This window comes from Ranitomeya imitator, chromosome 2 (assembly GCF_032444005.1).
Source record: "Ranitomeya imitator isolate aRanImi1 chromosome 2, aRanImi1.pri, whole genome shotgun sequence".
Lineage (NCBI taxonomy): Eukaryota > Metazoa > Chordata > Amphibia > Anura > Dendrobatidae > Ranitomeya > Ranitomeya imitator.
Window position 1 is genome coordinate 441,322,589 of NC_091283.1, and position 20,440 is coordinate 441,343,028.

The following is a 20,440-nucleotide window of genomic DNA, read 5'->3' on the forward strand; positions in this document are numbered from 1 at the left end:
AGCGATTTGCTGAGATAATCCGTCCACCTCCCAGGTGTGGCATATCCAGATTCTGAGTAGACAGCATGACTATTGCTCAGGTGTGCCTTAGGGTGGCCACTCAAAAAATGTGCAATTTACAGTATTGGGAAGGTGTGGGAGTAAGAGGGGGTCAGAAAACCAGCCAGTATCTGGTGTGACCACCATTTGCCTCACACATCTCCTTCGCATACAGTTGATCAGGTTGTTGATGGTGGCCTCTGCAATGTTGGTCCACTCCCCGTCAATGGCTGTGTGAAGTTGCTTGATAACGGCAGGAACTTGAACACACAGTCCTAAAAGGCGATCTAGAGCATCCCAAACATGCTGGCAATGCTAGACTTCGCACAGCCATTGAAGAGGAGTGGACCATACAGCACACATAGCTGGTTACTATGGTTTACACATGGTCAAAATTAATGGTTCGCTGGTTGCTGTGAGCTTCAAATTGTGTTACTTGCTATTGGTAAGTGATCACTAATGACTGTTTGCTATGTATTACAGAACCTGGATACTGATATATTACTATGGACATTTGCCCCCCATTAATCTGTGTTACCAATGTTATGCAGCAGGATGCAGCACATTTGTTAATATGGAGGCCTCCTCCTCTTCCTTATTAACTTTGCATTGGTGGCTGCAGCACTCAGGGCTTGGGGTCATGGAGAGATGGCCACATTCGTATGCAGATGGCCACTCTTGTAGATAGGGAATCTTCTATTGTTCCTCTCCATGTGGGGGCTGACTGGTGGTGATGGTGCTGATTACCATCTCAAACACAGATGTTCTACTTCCTCTCCCAGGACTCCATAAAAAAGTATAAAAATCTTTTTTTTTTTCAGGAGAAAGCTGAATGACAACCAATATGGCTGCCACATTCAAATGTATGGACATGAGGGCAAAACAATCTGGGAGAAATTTACTGCTTCAGATGTAATGGCTGCCATATTCTGGATCCAAAAGTAGTTTGTTGTTGTTTATGTAATAGGGCTAGTTTGACCCCAATATATATTAGACAAACGTCAGCCGAACCCAGCAATATTCACTGACAGGATAGAGCACACAGGAGCACTTGGCAGAGTCTGTGCTCCTCTCTCCACGGGAGAATCTGATGAGATAGCTGCCAGACAATCGATTGTATGGAGGCCGACTGCTACAACTCCCAATTTCTCCATACAGAGGAACGCTTTGCCAAGCACACTGTGGTCCCTTTGAGGTAGTACGCAGCATTACCTCTTTGAGCACTGATAATGTAGTAGGTATTTTACAAGTATTTCAGAAGATTACAGAATCTACCTACACAGATTACACAGTATGCCGAGGTAGGACTCCCATCTTTAATGCACTCCCCCACTCTTACCAAATACGACATTTTATTGCTCCTAATGTAAATACAGATGTAGTAATCTTTTAGCTTTTCAAATGGTATTACTTTATTAACTTAAGGTACCTTCACACTGAACAACTTAACAACGATATTGCTAGCGATCCGTGACGTTGCAGCGTCCTGGCTAGCGATATCGTTGTGTTTGACACGCAGCAGCGATCTGGATCCTGCTGTGACATCGTTGGTCGGAGCAGAAAGTCCAGAACTTTATTTCGTCGCTGGATCTCCTGCAGACATCGCTGAATCGGCGTGTGTGACGCCGATTCAGCGATGTCTTCACTGGTAACCAGGGTAAACATCGGGTTACTAAGCGCAGGGCCGCGCTTAGTAACCCGATGTTTACCCTGGTTACCAGTGTAAATGTAAAAAAAATCAAACACTACATACTTACATTCCGGTGTCTGTCGCGTCCACCAGCGTTCTGCTTCCCTGTACTGTGTCAGCGCCGGCCGGCCGTAAAGCAGAGCACAGCGGTGACGTCACTGCTCTGCTTTACGGCTGGCGCTTACACAGTGCAGGGAAGCAGAACGCCGGGGGACGCGACAGACACCAGAATGTAAGTATGTAGTGTTTGTTTTTTTTTACATTTACACTGGTAACCAGGGTAAACATTGGGTTACTAAGCGCGGCCCTGCGCTTAGTAACCCGATGTTTACCCTGGTTACCAGTGAAGACATCGCTGTTTTCTCTACTTTCTTCCCACTTCAAATTGTCTTTTCTCCAGTTTCCCCTCATACTATCGCTATCTCCATGTTGCCCCTCCTCAACACTGTGCCCATCTTCAGTGTCGTCCCATATTGCCCCTTCTTCATACTTTGCCCTCAAACTGCCCCCCCCATGCTGCTATTTCTCCATACTGTGCCCCCCCCCAGTTCACAATGCCTCTGCTTTATATTGTTCATCCTCTTCACAACCCCCCCCCCCCCATACTCTCCCTCCATACTGTGTCTTAACAATAATAAAAGTCCCTTGAATCTTCGACTCCACATGGATAATTTATCATTGCCATCGTTTTCGCTGCGGCACTGGAGCAATGTCAGCAGTGTGATGATGTGACAGCATCATGGCGCGGCATATTAGGATAGGGAGATTACTACGCTCTTCTACCCCTGGGGTGTCAAGGCTCATATCTACTATTGTATTCGCATCTTACATACGCAGATAATACTGAATGCAGAAACCGGCTAAGCAGGGTAGGCAAACCGTTCGGAACCTGCCAACCCCCCAACTTTGGGTTTGTCAAACATTGGTCTAACGTATGGGGGGGGGGGGGATGGGGGCGCTTTAACATTTTAGCAAGCTAGCACCCTCCAAATGCTACCTTGCCCTGTAATGATACTGTAGGACTACAAATACATCACCATATACCCAAATAGCATACATATGGCTTGTCAAAAACAGATCTACTCTTTACATTTTCGTGCCTCTATCTTACAAGTCTTCTCTCGTCCAATCAGGCTGCAGCTTTTATAACTCGTTAGGTTTTAATTTAGCAAATTGCGGGCAGATTAAGTCATTTTACAGATATAACTCTTTGTAGGGAGAGTAGTGACTGTGCATGACAATGAGATTAAAGGATAATTAATGTGAACAAATGCTCAGTAATGAGGCAGGGTGTAGGGACCGGGACCAGCACAAAGTCACTGATTGTCACATTTCATCAGGCCCGGAGGGCTGTGTGACCTGCTGAGTCCTAGGTGTTCATTATGCCGCGGACACATGTTTTCCACAAAGAGAATGTAATTACAGCTACCGTAATCGTGCGGTTCTATTAATCAGCTCAGATTCATGGCTGACTATATGGATACCAGTGGAGGAAATGGAATTTTGTGAGTTCCAATGCAAAATCTCCCAACAGGTCCCCCAACGATCACAGCCGGGTCTTTAATGGCATTGGTCTTTTTCAAATGAGCCAAAGTGACCTCTTGGGACCTCAAATCCGGCACCCAATATAGTTACACCCCTGCTGGCTATACATGGAATAAATGTGGAGAAAACAGTGATCTCTCCCCTGGCATGGGCACCCTGGGCATTTTTGGGCAGCACGGTGGCGCAGTGGTTAGCACAGCAGCCTTGCAGCGCTGGAGTCCTGGGTTCAAATCCCACCAAGGACAACATCTGCAAAGAGTTTGTTCTCTCCGTGTTTGCGTGGGTTTCCTCCGGGTTCTCCGGTTTCCTCCCACATTCCAAAGACATACAGATGGGGATTCTAGATTGTGAGCCCCAACAGGGACAGCGATGATAATGTGTGCAACCTGTAAAGCGCTGCGGAATATGTTAGCGCTATATAAAAATGAAGATTATTATTATAAATAAAGATTATTATTATATTTTTAGATTCTGAAAACCCGCTCTGACCCAAGACTGCTCACAGCTGAGGGTTTGGTACAGCTAGATTCTAGACAAAGCTCTGTGAGATACTGTGACAATCTTGAACTCCAGCCTGATACATATAAATCGCACTGATACAATGTAACAAGTGATCAGGACAGGAAAGAGACTCTGCTGCTGACCTGTTTAGCTCCAAGAGGATTGTATAAGCCCCTTTCACACATCAGTTTTTTTTGCTATCAGTCGCAATCCGTTGAATTTTGAAAAAAACGAATCCGGCGACTGATGCCACCGGATCCTTTTTTTTTCTCATAGACTTGTATTAGCGAGGGATGACCTCACGTTTCATCCGTCGTTCGCCGGATCCATCGAAAATTGTCCGGCGGCCGGAGACAACGGACAAAGTAATGTTTTTTGTGTACGTCGAAAAAACGGACAGCAACAGATCCGACGCCGTCTGTCGTTTGCTCGAATGGAAGCCTATGGGCGCCGGATCCGTCAAATGACAGCATCCGGCGACAGATTCTGTTTTTTTTAACTGAGCATCCTCCGATCTAATTGGCCAGATCCGCTAGTCGGATCCTTCCAAAAAAGGATCCATCGCATCAGTTTTTCACAATCTTTCACGGCAAAAAACTGATGTGTGAAAGGGGCCTAACCTGGATACAAATGTAACAAACTGATTTCAACTAGATCTGTTTTTTTTAACATTGAAGTCTATGGAAAACGGATCCATTGATAAGCCATCCATTTTTCTTTCGTTTGAAATGGACCCGTTTTTTTCTCTCACTGGATCAGTTTCAAATGGAAGAAAACTGATGGCAAATTAATGGATCGGTTTTCCATAGACTTCAATGTTAAAAAAAACAGATCTAGTTGAAATCAGTTTTTTTTTTAAGCTGGACAAAAAAGTAGTGTCTGCTGGATCTGTTCTGATGGATGATTACTGGACATGTGAACATAGCCTAAGACCGTTGATGGGTTCATCCGACCTTAATCCAGTGTGTATGGTCAGCTGAACAGTGGCTATCCTCTGCCCAGGAGTGGTGGGCAAATCCCCCCTTATATTTCATACGATAGACACGTTTTCAGTTTCTGGTTATGACACGTTTTGCAGCTGTGGGGCGCAGAGTCAGGATCTGCGGGACACTCTGACTGTGGGATTCTCAGAGTGAGCGGAGTTCCACACAAGACCCCGGGAACTTAATATTTGTGGTAAGAGGACACAGGAAGTAGCCGCGATTCTTCCCAGCCTCGGAGTCCTGTGAGAGCCGGGATATTTACACAAACACATGTGTTCTGGAGATGTCAGCTCCGCTCTGAGGACCACTCGCCATCTGATGATCCCCCAGCAGAAGCAAGAAATGTAATTTTTTATATATTTTTGGTGGTGGAGAATGCTTTTTTTTTTTTTTGTTAAGTAAAAGGAGAATTGCACATTAATAAGGTACAGTACAGACCAAAAGTTTGGACACACATTCTCATTTAAAGATTTTTCGGTATTTTCATGACTATGAAAATTGTAAATTCACACTGAAGGCCTCAAAACTATGAATTAACACCTGTGGAATTATATACTTAACAAAAAAGTGTGAAACAACTGAAAATATGTCTTATATTCTAGATTCTTCAAAGTAGCCACCTTTTGCTTTGATTACTGCTTTGCACACTCTTGGCATTCTCTTGATGAGCTTCAAGAGGTAGTCACTGGGAATGGTCTTCCAACAATCTTGAAGGAATTCCCAGAGATGCTTAGCACTTGTTGGCCCTTTTGCCTTCACTCTGCGGTCCAGCTCACCCCAAACCATCTCGATTGGGTTCAGGTCTGGTGACTGTGGAGGCCAGGTCATCTGGCGTAGCACCCCATCACTCTCCTTCTTGGTCAAATAGCCATTACACAGCCTGGAGGTGTGTTTGGGGTCATAGTCCTGTTGAAAAATAAATGATGCTCCAACTAAACGCAAACAGATGGAATAGCATGCCGCTGCAAGATGCTGTGGTAGCCATGCTGGTTCAGTATGCCTTCAATTATGAATAAATCCCCTACAGTGTCACCAGCAAAGCACCCCCACACCATCACACCTCCTCCTCCATGCTTCACGGTGGGAACCAGGCATGTAGAGTCCATCCGTTCACCTTTTCTGCATCGCACAAAGACACGGTGCTTGGAACCAAAGATCTCAAATTTGGACTCATCAGACCAAAGCACAGATTTCCACTGGTCTAATGTCCATTCCTTGTGTTCTTTAGCTCAAACAAGTCTCTTCTGCTTGTTGCCTGTCCTTAGCAGTGGTTTCCTAGCAGCTATTTTACCATGAAGGCCTGCTGCACAAAGTCTCCTCTTAACAGTTGTTGTAGAGATGTGTCTACTGCTAGAACTCTGTGTGGCATTGACCTGGTCTCTAATCTGAGCTGCTGTTAACCTGCGATTTCTGAGGCTGGTGATTCGGATAAACTTATCCTCAGAAGCAGAGGTGACTCTTGATCTTCCTTTCCTGGGGTGGTCCTCATGTGAGACAGTTTCATTGTAGCGCTTGATGGTTTTTGCAACTGCACTTGGGGACACTTTCAAAGTTTGCCCAATTTTTTGGACTGACTGACCTTCATTTCTTAAAGTAATGATGGCCAATTGTTTTTCTGTTTTTCTTTACTTAGCTGCTTTTTTCTTGCCATATTACAAATTCTAACAGTCTATTCAGTAGGACTATCAGCTGTGTATCCACCAGACTTCTGAACAACACAACTGATGGTCCCAACCCCATTTATAAGGCAAGACATCCCACTTATTAAACCTGACAGGGCACACCTGTGAAGTGAAAACCATTCCCGATGACTACCTCTTGAAGCTCATCAAGAGAATGCCAAGAGTGTGCAAAGCAGTCATCAAAGCAAAACGTGGCTACTTTGAAGAACCTAGAATATAAGACATAATTTCAGTTGTTTCACACTTTTTTGTTAAGTATATAATTCCACATGTGTTAATTAATAGTTTTGTACTGTATATGGGAAGGATCAAAAACAATATGGTGATAAATGTGTGATCGCTGACAGTGGTCACGCATGCGCAATAGTGCTCCGTTCACTGACTATAGGACAGGCAGAGATCTGAGCACTGGTTGGCCAGCTCCACCAGTCCCAGAGTCAGTACTACACCCGCACAACCACCGCTCCGCTCGAATAAAGGACACAGGCTCCACACTTGGTGGAGCATCAACATCAGACATTTACAATCGATGAACTTTGGAGAATCCCCAAAGTCTTTGAGGAAGTCGTAGTGACCAAAAAACAAGAACCACATTAAAGGATTTTGAGTATTTGACCTAGATTTATGGCATCTTGGTCCTGAAAATTAGGTCACAGTCGTCCTCCAATGTGTTCTTAAAAGTGAATAAATAATTAAAGGGCATCTGTCCGTAGGATCAGCCCAGCATGTAGGGCATAGGAAGCTGAATAAAATGACACCTTGATATCTGCGATCCGATGTCTTATTCCTAGAGAAATCCACATTTTTGTTAATATGTAAATTAGCTGTCCTGCCCATAGATCTTAACAGCTATTTTACATATTAAGAAAAATGTGGATTTTTCGTACATCAGATTGCAGATATCAAGATATAATATTATTCAACTTTTTATGACCTACATGTCCATTTAGATGGCTTAGGGGTGTTGATCCTACTGACAGGTTCCCTTTAAAAGTGGAGTTGCCCTTTTAAATCATTCTGACGATAAACTGATACTTCACAGTCTATGGCTCCTCTGCTGACAGTGCTGGTAACATAACCAGATCCCTTCTTGACATTTCCACTTTGTCCTGGGGTGGCCATTTCCATGGCCGGCACATGGGTTGTCACTTATACGAAATGGATATAACTCGGTATCTCTAGACTTAAAGGGCCGATGTCTCAAAACCTATTTTTATTATTGATTTCTTTTAGCACATCCATTTTTTTTTTCTTTACGGAAACCAAACAGGGAAAGTTTTATTATTGGCGGAGTTACCCTTTAAGGAGGAGGCGGAGGTAAAAATCCCAGTGTTGTGTTATGTCAGGCTACACTTCCAGTTTATGTATGAGACTAAAACATTTCTCTGACACGTCCAGAAGAATGTGACCCCGGGCCACAACAAGCAGGGGATGTTTAGATTGCAGAGGATTCTGGGATGGGACAGCCCCCCTGCTTGCCCTCTTTGTGGGTACAGCCAGAGGGTCTCTCCCCTCCATACTTGTGCCTAGCTCCCTCTTTGTACTCGTGTCCTTTTAGGTTTTCTTCAGCACAGTTTTCTATGGCGGCAGGCCATTGTATTCCTGCTCTGTTTACTAGAGGACAGGCGGAAAAAGTCCAAACTTTCCTTCTATTTCTTGGATCTGTGAAGTCTTAAGGCGGACTGTAGGAATTCAGAGAAAACCATCTGCCCCAGCGGAAAGATCTGGAGAAATTATTAATGGCAACAACTACTGTAGGCAACATCAAAGCCCCAGCAGGTTGTCACTCAGGTTATTGGACAGACGGATCATTTAGGACCTGAGTATGCCAGCTCTGCAGACAGTATCACACATGATGGGCTTAGATACACAGCTCTGCAGACAGTATCACACATGATGGGCTTAGATACACAGCTCTGCAGACAGTATCACACATGATGGGCTTAGATACCCAGCTCTGCAGACAGTATCACACATGATGGGCTTAGATACCCAGCTCTGCAGACAGTATCACACATGATGGGCTTAGATACCCAGCTCTGCAGACAGTATCACACATGATGGGCTTAGATACACAGCTCTGCAGACAGTATCACACATGATGGGCTTAGATACCCAGCTCTGCAGACAGTATCACACATGATGGGCTTAGATACACAGCTCTGCAGACAGTATCACACATGATGGGCTTAGATACCCAGCTCTGCAGACAGTATCACACATGATGGGCTTAGATACACAGCTCTGCAGACAGTATCACACATGATGGGCTTAGATACGCAGCTCTGCAGACAGTATCGCACATGATGGGCTTAGATACGCAGCTCTGCAGACAGTATCGCACATGATGGGCTTAGATACGCAGCTCTGCAGACAGTATCGCACATGATGGGCTTAGATACGCAGCTCTGCAGACAGTATCGCACATGATGGGCTTAGATACGCAGCTCTGCAGACAGTATCACACATGATGGGCTTAGATACCCAGCTCTGCAGACAGTATCACACATGATGGGCTTAGATACGCAGCTCTGCAGACAGTATCGCACATGATGGGCTTAGATACGCGGCTCTGCAGACAGTATCGCACATGATGGGCTTAGATACGCGGCTCTGCAGACAGTATCGCACATGATGGGCTTAGATACGCGGCTCTGCAGACAGTATCACACATGATGGGCTTAGATACGCGGCTCTGCAGACAGAATCACACATGATGGGCTTAGATACACAGCTATGCAGACAGTATCACACATGATGGGCTTAGATACGCAGCTCTGCAGACAGTATCACACATGATGGGTTTAGATACGCAGCTCTGCAGACAGTATCACACATGATGGGCTTAGATACGCAGCTCTGCAGACAGTATCACACATTATGGGCTTAGATATACAGCTCTGCAGACAGTATCACACATAATAGGCTTAGATACACAGCTCTGCAGACAGTATCACACAAGATGGGCTTAGATACACGGCTCTGCAGACTCACACATGATGGGCTTAGATACACAGCTCTGCAGACAGTATCACACATAATAGGCTTAGATACAGCTCTGCAGAGAGTATCACACATGGGCTTAGATACAGAGCTCTGCAGGTAGTATCACACATTATGGGCTTAGATACACAGCTCTGCAGACAGTATCACACAAGATGGGCTTAGATACACGGCTCTGCAGACTATATCACGTATAAAAGGCTTAGATACACAGCTCTGCAGACAGTATCACACATAATAGGCTTAGATACAGCTCTGCAGAGAGTATCACACATGGGCTTAGATACAGAGCTCTACAGGCAGTATCACATGATGGGCTTAGATACACAGCTCTGCAGACAGTATCACACATAATAGGCTTAGATACACAGCTCTGAAGACAGTATCACATATTATGGGCTTAGATACACAGCTCTGCAGGCAGTATCACACATGATGGGCTTACATACACAGCTCTGCAGACAGTATCACACATAAAAGGCTTAGATACACAGCTCTGCAGACAGTATCACACATGGTTGGCTTAGATACACAGCTCTGCAAACAGTATCACACATAATAGGCTTAGATACACAGCTCTGCAGACAGTACTGTATCACAATAATAGGCTTAGATACACAGCTGTGCAAACAGTATCACGCATGATAGGCTTAGATACACAGCTCTGCAGACAGTATAACGCATGATAGTCTTAGATACACGGCTCAGCAGACAGTATCACGCATGACAGGCTTAGAAACACGGCTCTGCAGACAGTATCACGCATTATGGACTTAGATACACAGCTCTGCAGATAGTATCACACATGATGGGCTTAGATACACGGCTCTGGACAGTATTACACATGATAGGTTTACATACACAGTTCTGCAGACAGTATCACACATGATGGGCTTAGATACACAGCTCTGCAGACAGTATCACGCATTATGGACTTAGATACACAGCTCTGCAGACAGTATCACACATGATGGGCTTAGATACACGGTTCTGGACAGTATTACACATGATAGGTTTGCATACACAGTTCTGCAGACAGTGTCATACATAATAGGTTTAGATTCACAGCCCTTCGGACAGTATTACGCATGATGGGCTTAGACACACAGCTCTGCGGACAGTATCTACTATATAATTGTCTAAGGGTCACTTCCGTCTTTCTGTCTGTCCTTCTGTCTGTCACGGATATTCATTGGTTGCGGCCTCTGTCTGTCATAGAATCCAAGTCGCTGTTGGTCTCGCCAGCTGCCTATCATGGCTGCCGCGACCAATCAGTGACAACCACAGTCCGATTAGTCCCTCCCTACTTCCCTGCAGTCAACGCCCGCTCCATACTTCCCGCAGTCACCGCTCACACAGGGTTAATGCCAGCGGTAACGGACTGCGTTATGCCACGGGTGACTCACTCCGTTACCGCCGCTATTAACCCTGTGTGACCAAGTTGTTACTATTGATGCTGCCTATGCAACGTCAATAGTAAAAACATCTAATGTTAAAAATAATAAAAAAAATAACAAATCATTATATACTCACCTTTCGCGACGCTCCGGTAACCTCCGGCAAGTTCCTGTGCCAAGGATGGTATGGGAGAAGGATCTGCCATGACGTCAGGGTTATGTGACCGCGACGTCATCACAGGCCCTGCGCGAGAAGGACCTGCCATGACTTCATGGTCATGTGACCGCGACGTCATCACAGGCCCTGCGCGAGAAGGACCTGCCATGACTTCATGGTCATGTGACCGCGACATCATCACAGGCCCTGCACGAGAAGGACCTGCCATGACTTCATGGTCATGTGACCGCGACGTCATCACAGTGCCTGCACGAGAAGGACCTGCCGTGACGTCACAGTCATGTGACCGCGACGTCATCACAGGCCCTGCGCGAGAAGGACCTGCCATGACTTCATGGTCATGTGACCGCGACGTCATCACAGGCCCTGCGCGAGAAGGACCTGCCATGACTTCATGGTCATGTGACCGCGACATCATCACAGGCCCTGCACGAGAAGGACCTGCCATGACTTCATGGTCATGTGACCGCGACGTCATCACAGTGCCTGCGCGAGAACGATCTGCCGTGACATCACGGTCATGTAACCGCGACGTCATCACAGGTCCTGCGCGAGAATGACCTGCCATGACGTCACGGTCATGTGACCGAACTACAATGGGCCCTCGGAAGGTGAGAATGTTTATTTTTTATTTTTTAACCTGTGACATACGTGGCTGGGCAATATACTACGTGACTGGCCAATATACTACGTGGCTGGGCAATATAGTACGTGGCTCTGTGCTGTATACTACGTCACTGGGCAATATACTACGTCACTGGGCAATATACTACGTCACTGGGCAATATACTACGTCACTGGGCATTATACTACGTCACTGGGCATTATACTACGCCACTGGGCATTATACTACGTAACTGGGCAATATACTACGTCACTGGGCAATATACTACGTGACTGGACAATATACTACGTGACTGGGCAATATACTACGTCACTGGGCATTATACTACGTGACTGGGCAATATACTACGTGACTGGGCAATATACTACGTAACTGGGCAATATACTACGTCACTGGGCAATATACTACGTGACTGGACAATATACTACGTGACTGGACAATATACTACGTGACTGGACAATATACTACGTGGCTGGGCAATATACTACGTGAGTGGGCAAAACACTACGTGACTGGGCAACATACTACGTGGCTGGGCAATATACTACATGACTGGGCAATATACTACGTCACTGGGCAATACACTACGTCACTGGGCAATATACTACGTCACTGGGCAATATACTACGTGACTGGGCATTATACTACGTCACTGGGCAATATACTACGTCACTGGGCAATATACTACGTGACTGGACAATATACTACGTGACTGGACAATATACTACGTGGCTGGGCAATATACTACGTCACTGGGCAATATACTATGTAACTGGGCAATAGCAATATACTACGTGGCTGGGCAATATACTACGTCACTGGGCAATAGCAATATAGTACGTGGCTGGGCAATATACTACCTGACTGGGCAATATACTATGTGGCTGGGCAATATACTACGTGACTGGGCAATATACTACGTGGCTGGGCAATATACTACGTGGCTGGGCAATATACTACGTAGCTGGGCAATATACAGTCATGGCCAAAAGTATTGACACCCCTGCAATTCTGTCAGATAATACTCAGCTTCTTCCTGAAAATGATTGCAAACACAAATTCTTTGGAATTATTATCTTCATTTAATTTGTCTTAAATGAAAAAACATAAAAGAGAATGAAGCAAAAAGCAAAACATTGATCATTTCACACAAAACTCCAAAAATGGGCCAGACAAAAGTATTGGCACCCTCAGCCTAATACTTGGTTGCACAACCTTTAAGGGTACCATCACACAGTGCCATTTCGATCGCTATGACGGTACGATTCGTGACGTTCCAGCGATATCGTTACGATATCGCTGTGTCTGACACGCAGCAGCGATCAGGGATCCTGCTGAGAATCGTACGTCGTAGCAGATCGTATGGAACTTTCTTTCGTCGCTGGATCTCCCGCTGTCATCGCTAGATCGGTGTGTGTGACACCGATCTAGCGATGCGATCTAGCGATGCGTTCGCTTGTAACCAGGGTAAACATCGGGTAACTAAGCGCAGGGCCGCGCTTAGTAACCCGATGTTTACCCTGGTTACCAGCGTAAATGTAAAAAAAAACAAACAGCACATACTTACATTCCGGTGTCCGTCAGGTCCCTTGCCGTCTGCTTCCTGCAGTCACTGACTGCCGGCCGTAAAGTGAAAGCAGAGCACAGCGGTGACGTCACCGCTGTGCTTTCACTTTACGGCCGGCAGTCACTGAGTGCAGGAAGCAGACGGCAAGGGACAGACACCGGAATGTAAGTATGTGCTGTTTGGTTTTTTTACGCTGGTAACCAGGGTAAACATCGGGTTACTAAGCGCGGTCCTGCGCTTAGTAACCCGATGTTTACCCTGGTTACCCGGGGACCTCGGCATCGTTGGTCGCTGGGGAGCTGTCTGTGTGACAGCTCCCCAGCGACCACACTACGATTTACCTACGATCACGGCCAGGTCGTATCGCTGGTCGTGATCGTAGGTAAATCGTATAGTGTGACGGTACCCTAACCAAAATATCTGCGACCAACCGCTTCCGGTAACCATCAATGAGTTTCTTACAATGTTCTGCTGGAATTTTAGACCATTCTTCTTTGGCAAACTGCTCCAGGTCCCTGATATTTGAAGGGTGCCTTCTCCAAACTGCCATTTTTAGATCTCTCCACAGGTGTTCTATGGGATTCAGGTCTGGACTCATTGCTGGCCACCTTAGAAGTCTCCAGTGCTTTCTTCCAAACCATTTTCTAGTGCTTTTTTAAGTGTTTTGGGTCATTGTCCTGCTGGAAGACCCATGACCTCTGAGGGAGACCCAGCTTTCTCACACTGGGCCCTACATTATGCTGCAAAATTTGTTGGTAGTCTTCAGACTTCATAAAGCCATGCACACGGTCAAGCAGTCCAGTGCCAGAGTCAGCAAAGCAACCCTAAAACATCAGGGAACCTCCGCCATGTTTGACTGTAGGGGCCGTGTTCTTTTCTTTGAATGCCTCTTTTTTCTCCTGTAAACTCTATGTTGATGCCTTTGCCCAAAAAGCTCTACTTTTGTCTCATCTGACCAGAGAACATTCTTCCAAAACGTTTTAGGCTTTTTCAGGTAAGTTTTGGCAAACTCCAGCCTGGCTTTATTATGTCTCGGGGTAAGAAGTGGGGTCTTCCTGGGTCTCCTACCATACAGTCCCTTTTCATTCAGACGCCGACGGATAGTACGGGTTGACACTGTTGTACCCTCGGACTGCAGGGCAGCTTGAACTTGTTTGGATGCTAGTCGAGGTTCTTTATCCAATATCCGCACAATCTTGCGTTGAAATCTCTTGTCAATTTTTCTTTTCCGTCCACATCTAGGGAGGTTAGCCACAGTGCCATGGGCTTTAAACTTCTTGATGACACTGCGCACGGTAGACACAGGAACATTCAGGTCTTTGGAGATGGACTTGTAGCCTTGACATTGCTCATGCTTCCTCACAATTTGGTTTCTCAAGTCCTCAGACAGTTCTTTGGTCTTCTTTCTTTTCTCCATGCTCAATGTGGTACAGACAAGGACACAGGACAGAGGTTGAGTCAACTTTAATCCATGTCAACTGGCTGCAAGTGTGATTTAGTTATTGCCAACACCTGTTAGGTGCCACAGGTAAGTTACAGGTGCTGTTAATTACACAAATTAGAGAAGCATCACATGATTTTTAGAACAGTGCCAATACTTTTGTCAACCACCTTTTTTATGTTTGATGTGGAATTATATCCAATTTGGCTTTAGGACAATTCTTTTTGTGTTTTTTCATTTAAGACAAATTAAATGAAGATAATAATACCAAATAATTTGTGTTTGCAATCATTTTCAGGAAGAAACTGAGTATTATCTGACAGAATTGCAGGGGTGTCAATACTTTTGGCCATGACTGTACTACGTCACTAGGCAATATACTACGTGGACATGCATATTCTAGGATACCCGATGCGTTAGAATCGGGCCACCATCTAGTCATACATAATAGGTTTAGATGCACAGCTCTACGGACAGTATCACACATGATAGGCTTAGATGCACAGCTCTGCAGACAGTATCATACATAATAGGTTTAGATGCACAGCTCTGCAGACAGTATCATACATAATAGGTTTAGATGCACAGCTCTGTGGACAGTATCATACATAATAGGTTTAGATGCACAGCTCTGCGGACAGTATCATACATAATAGGTTTAGATGCACAGCTTTGTGGACAGTATCATACATAATATGTTTAGATGCACAGCTCTGCAGACAGTATCATACATAATAGGTTTAGATGCACAGCTCTGTGGACAGTATCATACATAATAGGTTTAGATGCACAGCTCTGCGGACACTATCATACATAATAGGCTTAGATACACAGCTTTTCGGACAGTATTACACATGATGGACTTCGATACACAGCTTTGCAAACAGAACTACACATGATTGGACTTAGCTACACAGCTTGCACACAGTATTAGACATAACAGGCTTAGATACACAGCTCTGCAGACCGTATTACACATGATATGCCTGCTTGGCAGATATTAGTTTGCGTGATAAGCTTAGATAAGCAGCTCCGCTGGCAATATTACACTTGATGGACTTCGATATACAGCTTTGCAGATAGTATAAATTAGCAGATTATACATTCCGTTTGGCAAGCAGTTATTTGGCTTAGATACACTGGAAAAGCAAATAATCACACATAGTTTTTGAAATATATTGGTTTACCAAGAAGTAGATTACATAACAGTAGCACACATGAGAGGCTTGGATACAGCAGTCCAGGTGATAGTATCCCTCAAGATAGGGTTAGATGCACTGCTGAGACTGTATCACACATTATAAGCTTAGATACACAGGCCAGGCATCACTTAATCCTGGATACTATTTCCTGATTACATTAAGTAACATTACATGATGGGGGTTGTAGTAGTCAGTTCTTATAGTGTGGGTGTCAGGGCAGTACCCAGCACAGCGAGGGTCCTGCCAGTCATCACATCGGTGGCACTGTTGCTGTATGTGACAGCTGCGGCTATGGGACCTGTGCTGGCCCTGTGGCCTCTATGAAAGGCTCATTGTTCTCCCTGGGATGCACACACCATGTTATCAGCTGAGCTGACATGTCCATGTCCCTTTAAACCAGCTGCTCCTTCCAGCAAATGCTCAGGATATAAATACTCAGGCTCCAGTTACCTTCCGCGTGTCCGAAAACAACTTTCATTTTATTTTTGCTTTCGGTGACAGGAAGATGTCAACTGCCCAAATAGGAATTTATCAGCGGACTTTTATTAATGGCAGAGGAGCAGTTTGTAGCAAGTCCAAAACTTTTTCCCAACCGAATCCTGATAACGGGGAACAACAGATTGCAATTACCAATACTATAAAATTGAGAGGAGAATGTAGGGGTATTGTCCCTTTAATTAGCCCCTTTAATAAATGCAAAGTGCCCCCATTAAATGGAACACCCCAAACTGTCAACAAAAAGAAATGGGGGCTGTCAAAACAGCAGAATTATGGGACAAAAGATCTAAAATTCTGTGATGGATGTGCAGGATGTTATAGTATTCTTCCCATTTCTCCAGGCAATTTTTCCAAAAATATAATTACAGAATTGCTGCAGAGATCATATTCTAATAAAATTGCTCTTTCCCTTGGTATAAAAGCTAGATAAGTCGCTCTACTACAGTGGTAGCATTTTTCTATCATTAATCCACTTCTTTTACTAATTATAAGATAATATGGTAAGTCTTTCACAGCAGGCTGTAAAACGACATGGTCTGACTTTACTACTATACTGACCCCTAGTGGACAATATGAAAAATGCCAAATGTAATCACTATTTAATCTGCATATAATTTTTATTATCTCCCAGCTGCACTGTACTAAAGAGAGGAAAAGTCAAACCAACTTCTAGTAATTAATATTTCTAGTATTTATCCCAGCACAGGGCCCTCTAGGGGCTTGTGGTTGTCACTGCAGGTGAGTGAGATTTGACGATGACAATTCTTGCGTAACCTTTGAGATGGGATTGCTTTCCTCTCCATCTGTTAATAATTATTCATCTCTTCAGTGCATGAGACTGGTTTCAGTATTTCAGTAGGATGCTCACGTGTGTCCACACATTGTATGCCTGCTTTCATTTATCTTACCCTTTGGTCATGGAATTCATGGTTGGGGTCTTCCTATATTAATAACATAAGGCCATATCTTTGTTATATTCTTTTTCCTGCAGTGAGCTGTAACATATTCCTCTAGCGGTTATGTCAATGATTATAGAAGTGAGTTTACCAAGAAAGAGGTGGGGGAAGGGTTTCAGGTTATAGCAGGGATTCGTTTTTTTTTTTTAATTCTCAGCACTATCTTTGCATTCTGAGACATCCGTGATGAAAGGATAAAGTCAGATTACACCAAAAGTCTATTCTGTGCACAAAGTGAGCAACACCACGTACAACTATTAATCAGCAATAATGATTCATTGCATATTTGTAATAATAGGTCTTTATCAAATTCTTTAATTTTATATTAAATGTACCTGCCTTTTCCTAAGCTAATTGTCACTCCCTCTAAGTAATGTATTTTATATGTGCTGCTACTTTAAGAGCAGGAATATATTTACTATAATACTGCTCCCTGTGTTCAATAATATAACTACTATATACTGCCCCCATGTACAAGAATATAACTAGTATAATACTGACTCTATGTACAAGAATATAACTACTACTAGATGGTGGCGCGATTCTAACGTATCAGGTATTCTAGAATATGTAGGTAGTATATAGCACAGGCTACGTACTATATTGCACAGTGATGTAGTATATACAACAACCGACGTAGTATATAACATAGCTACGTAGTATATAAGAGAGCTATGTAGTATGTAACACAGCGTACGTAGTATATAGCAGAGCTATGTAGTATATAACACAGCCACGTAGTATATAACATAGCCACGTAGTGTATTGCACAGGTATGTAGTATATTGGTCAGCCACGTAGTATATAGCAGAGCCACGTAGTATATAACATAGGCACATAGTATATTGTAGAGCCACGTAGTATATTGCACAGGCACATAGTATACTGCACTGCCACGTAGTATATAACACAGTCACATAGTGTATTGCACAGCTACGTAGTGTATTGCACAGCTATGTAGTATATTGGTCAGCGACGTAGTATATAGCAGAGCCACGTAGTATATAACATAGCCACGTAGTATATTGTAGAGGCACGTAATATATTACATAGCTACGTAGTATATTGCACAGCCACGTCGTATATAACAGAGCCACGTAGTATATTGCACAGTCGACGTAGTATATAACAGAGCACGTAGTATATTGCACAGCCACGTTGTATATTGCACAGTCACATTGTATATTGCCCAGCTACATAGTCTATAGCACAGAGATGTAGTATATAACACTGCCCACGTAGTACATAGCAGCCATGTAGTATATAACGCAGGCCACGTAGTATGTAACACAGCCCACGTAGTATATAGCAATGTTCGCACTATATGCGTGGTTAAAAAGACTTAAAAAAAAAATAAACATATACTCACCTTCCGAAGGCCCCTTGCAGTCCTGGCGCCTGTGTGCGGTGCACGCGGCAGCTTCTGGTCCCAGGGTTGGTATGAGCGCAGGACCTGTGATGACGTCGCGGTCACATGACCGTGACGTCATGGCAGGTCCTTCTCGCATAGCATCCTTGGCACTGGAACCTGCCGCTTGCACTGCCGAGGACAGGGCGCGACGTCGGATGGTGAGAATAACCTTTTTTTTTTTATTATTATTATTTGTAACATTAGATCTTTTTACTATTGATGCTGTATACGCAGCATCAATAGTAAAAAGTTGGTCACACAGGGTTAATAGCTGCAGTAATGGAGTGCGTAACACCGCGGAGTCCAGGGGTGGGTATGCCTTCTTTTATTATTTTATCATCAAGACTTGATGCTGTTAAATTTAAAAACAGAGCAAAGAACTATATTATAATAAGTTTGGGACTAAATATTTTCTGGTCCACTGTGGTTTACAGTCACACATAGAGGACGAGCAATAGTAGGCTCAAAAGACTGCTGACCCTTTGTACTACCTTATAATAAGATGTCCTAATCTTCATGTCTTCTTTGTTTTGTAGAACATGTTGGCCAAAGCACTGTATGACAACAAGGCAGAATGCCCGGATGAGCTGGCCTTCCGAAAGGGTGACATCCTGACCGTGCTAGATCAGAATATCTTGGGTAGCGAGGGCTGGTGGAGGTGCTATCTACATGGACGACAAGGTCTTGCTCCGGCCAACCGGTTACAACTGTTGACCATACCCCAGAATGAGTCCCCAGTAGCACAGTTAAACTATAACTCCCTGGGCAGGAAACAATCTTCTCAGAACATCTACCAAGTGCCTACTGCACCCAAGACTGAGGTGGCATCCATGTACGAGAGGATGGAAAACCTATACCTCACTCCGGAGACACAGAAGCCTATATCTGGGGACATCTATCAGACTCCTACTTGTTCTCCTGCTCAAGTCTTCTATGAAAGGACGAACAGCTCCTCCAGCCAGGTAAATAATCATCGAGAACATGAGGATTCCCAGTCACTAGAAGTTCTTTAGTTACCCCTATTCTGTTCAGTCTCAGGATCGTTTTTTTTTTCTTTTAAATGTGGCCAACTGATATAACCACCCTGGAAATTTGCATTCACAGATTTTTCTATTTTTACCATTTCAGTTTGTGAAGGTTCTTTCTCAGAACCCTCCCCTCCCCCCATAAAAGTATGTAGGAATTGTGCAATTTCCTACAAATGTATAGAGCAGGCACTGGAGATATGTGTGAAGTTGTATGTAAGTATGTTGTCTTCTCCCCAACATTTTAAAAACAGTGAGAGAACCCTTATCAAATCCACAGAGCAGTATCGGTAATCAGACGGTCATGCTGTTGACATGCTTAAAAATTGTGATGATCATTATAAAGAGTTATTTTCAACAACTGTATGGAGAATTTTACAGAAGTCATTACCTTAAAGGGAATCTGTCAGTAAGATCAGGCCTCCTATGCTGCCTATGTGGGCATGCAGGTTATAGAAAGTTGAATAAAATGATACCTTGCTATCTGTGATCCAATGTTTTATTCCAAATAAATCCACATTTTTATTAATATGTAAATGAGCTGTTAAGATCCATGGGCAGGACAAAGATTTCCCTGAGAATCTGCCTCCAGATATTATTTTAAATGAAAAGGAGTGTTACCAACTCGAGACACGTAGATCAGGAGAGCAGACTGTCAGTCAGCACATGTCTCACACTGGTAATGCTGCCTTTTATT

General features: G+C 44.1%; 1 protein-coding gene across 2 annotated transcripts in view; it reads left to right on the forward strand.

The window, feature by feature from the left end:
• CASS4 (Cas scaffold protein family member 4) overlaps positions 1-20,440 on the forward strand; it is a 107,414-nt gene that overhangs the window by 76,257 nt on the left and 10,717 nt on the right. For both annotated transcript variants that reach the window (XM_069750938.1, XM_069750937.1), the window contains exon 2: positions 19,255-19,680. In XM_069750938.1, coding sequence (XP_069607039.1) covers positions 19,258-19,680 — 423 coding nt within the window. In that variant the 5' untranslated portion in view covers positions 19,255-19,257. The remainder of the gene's footprint in view (positions 1-19,254; positions 19,681-20,440) is intronic.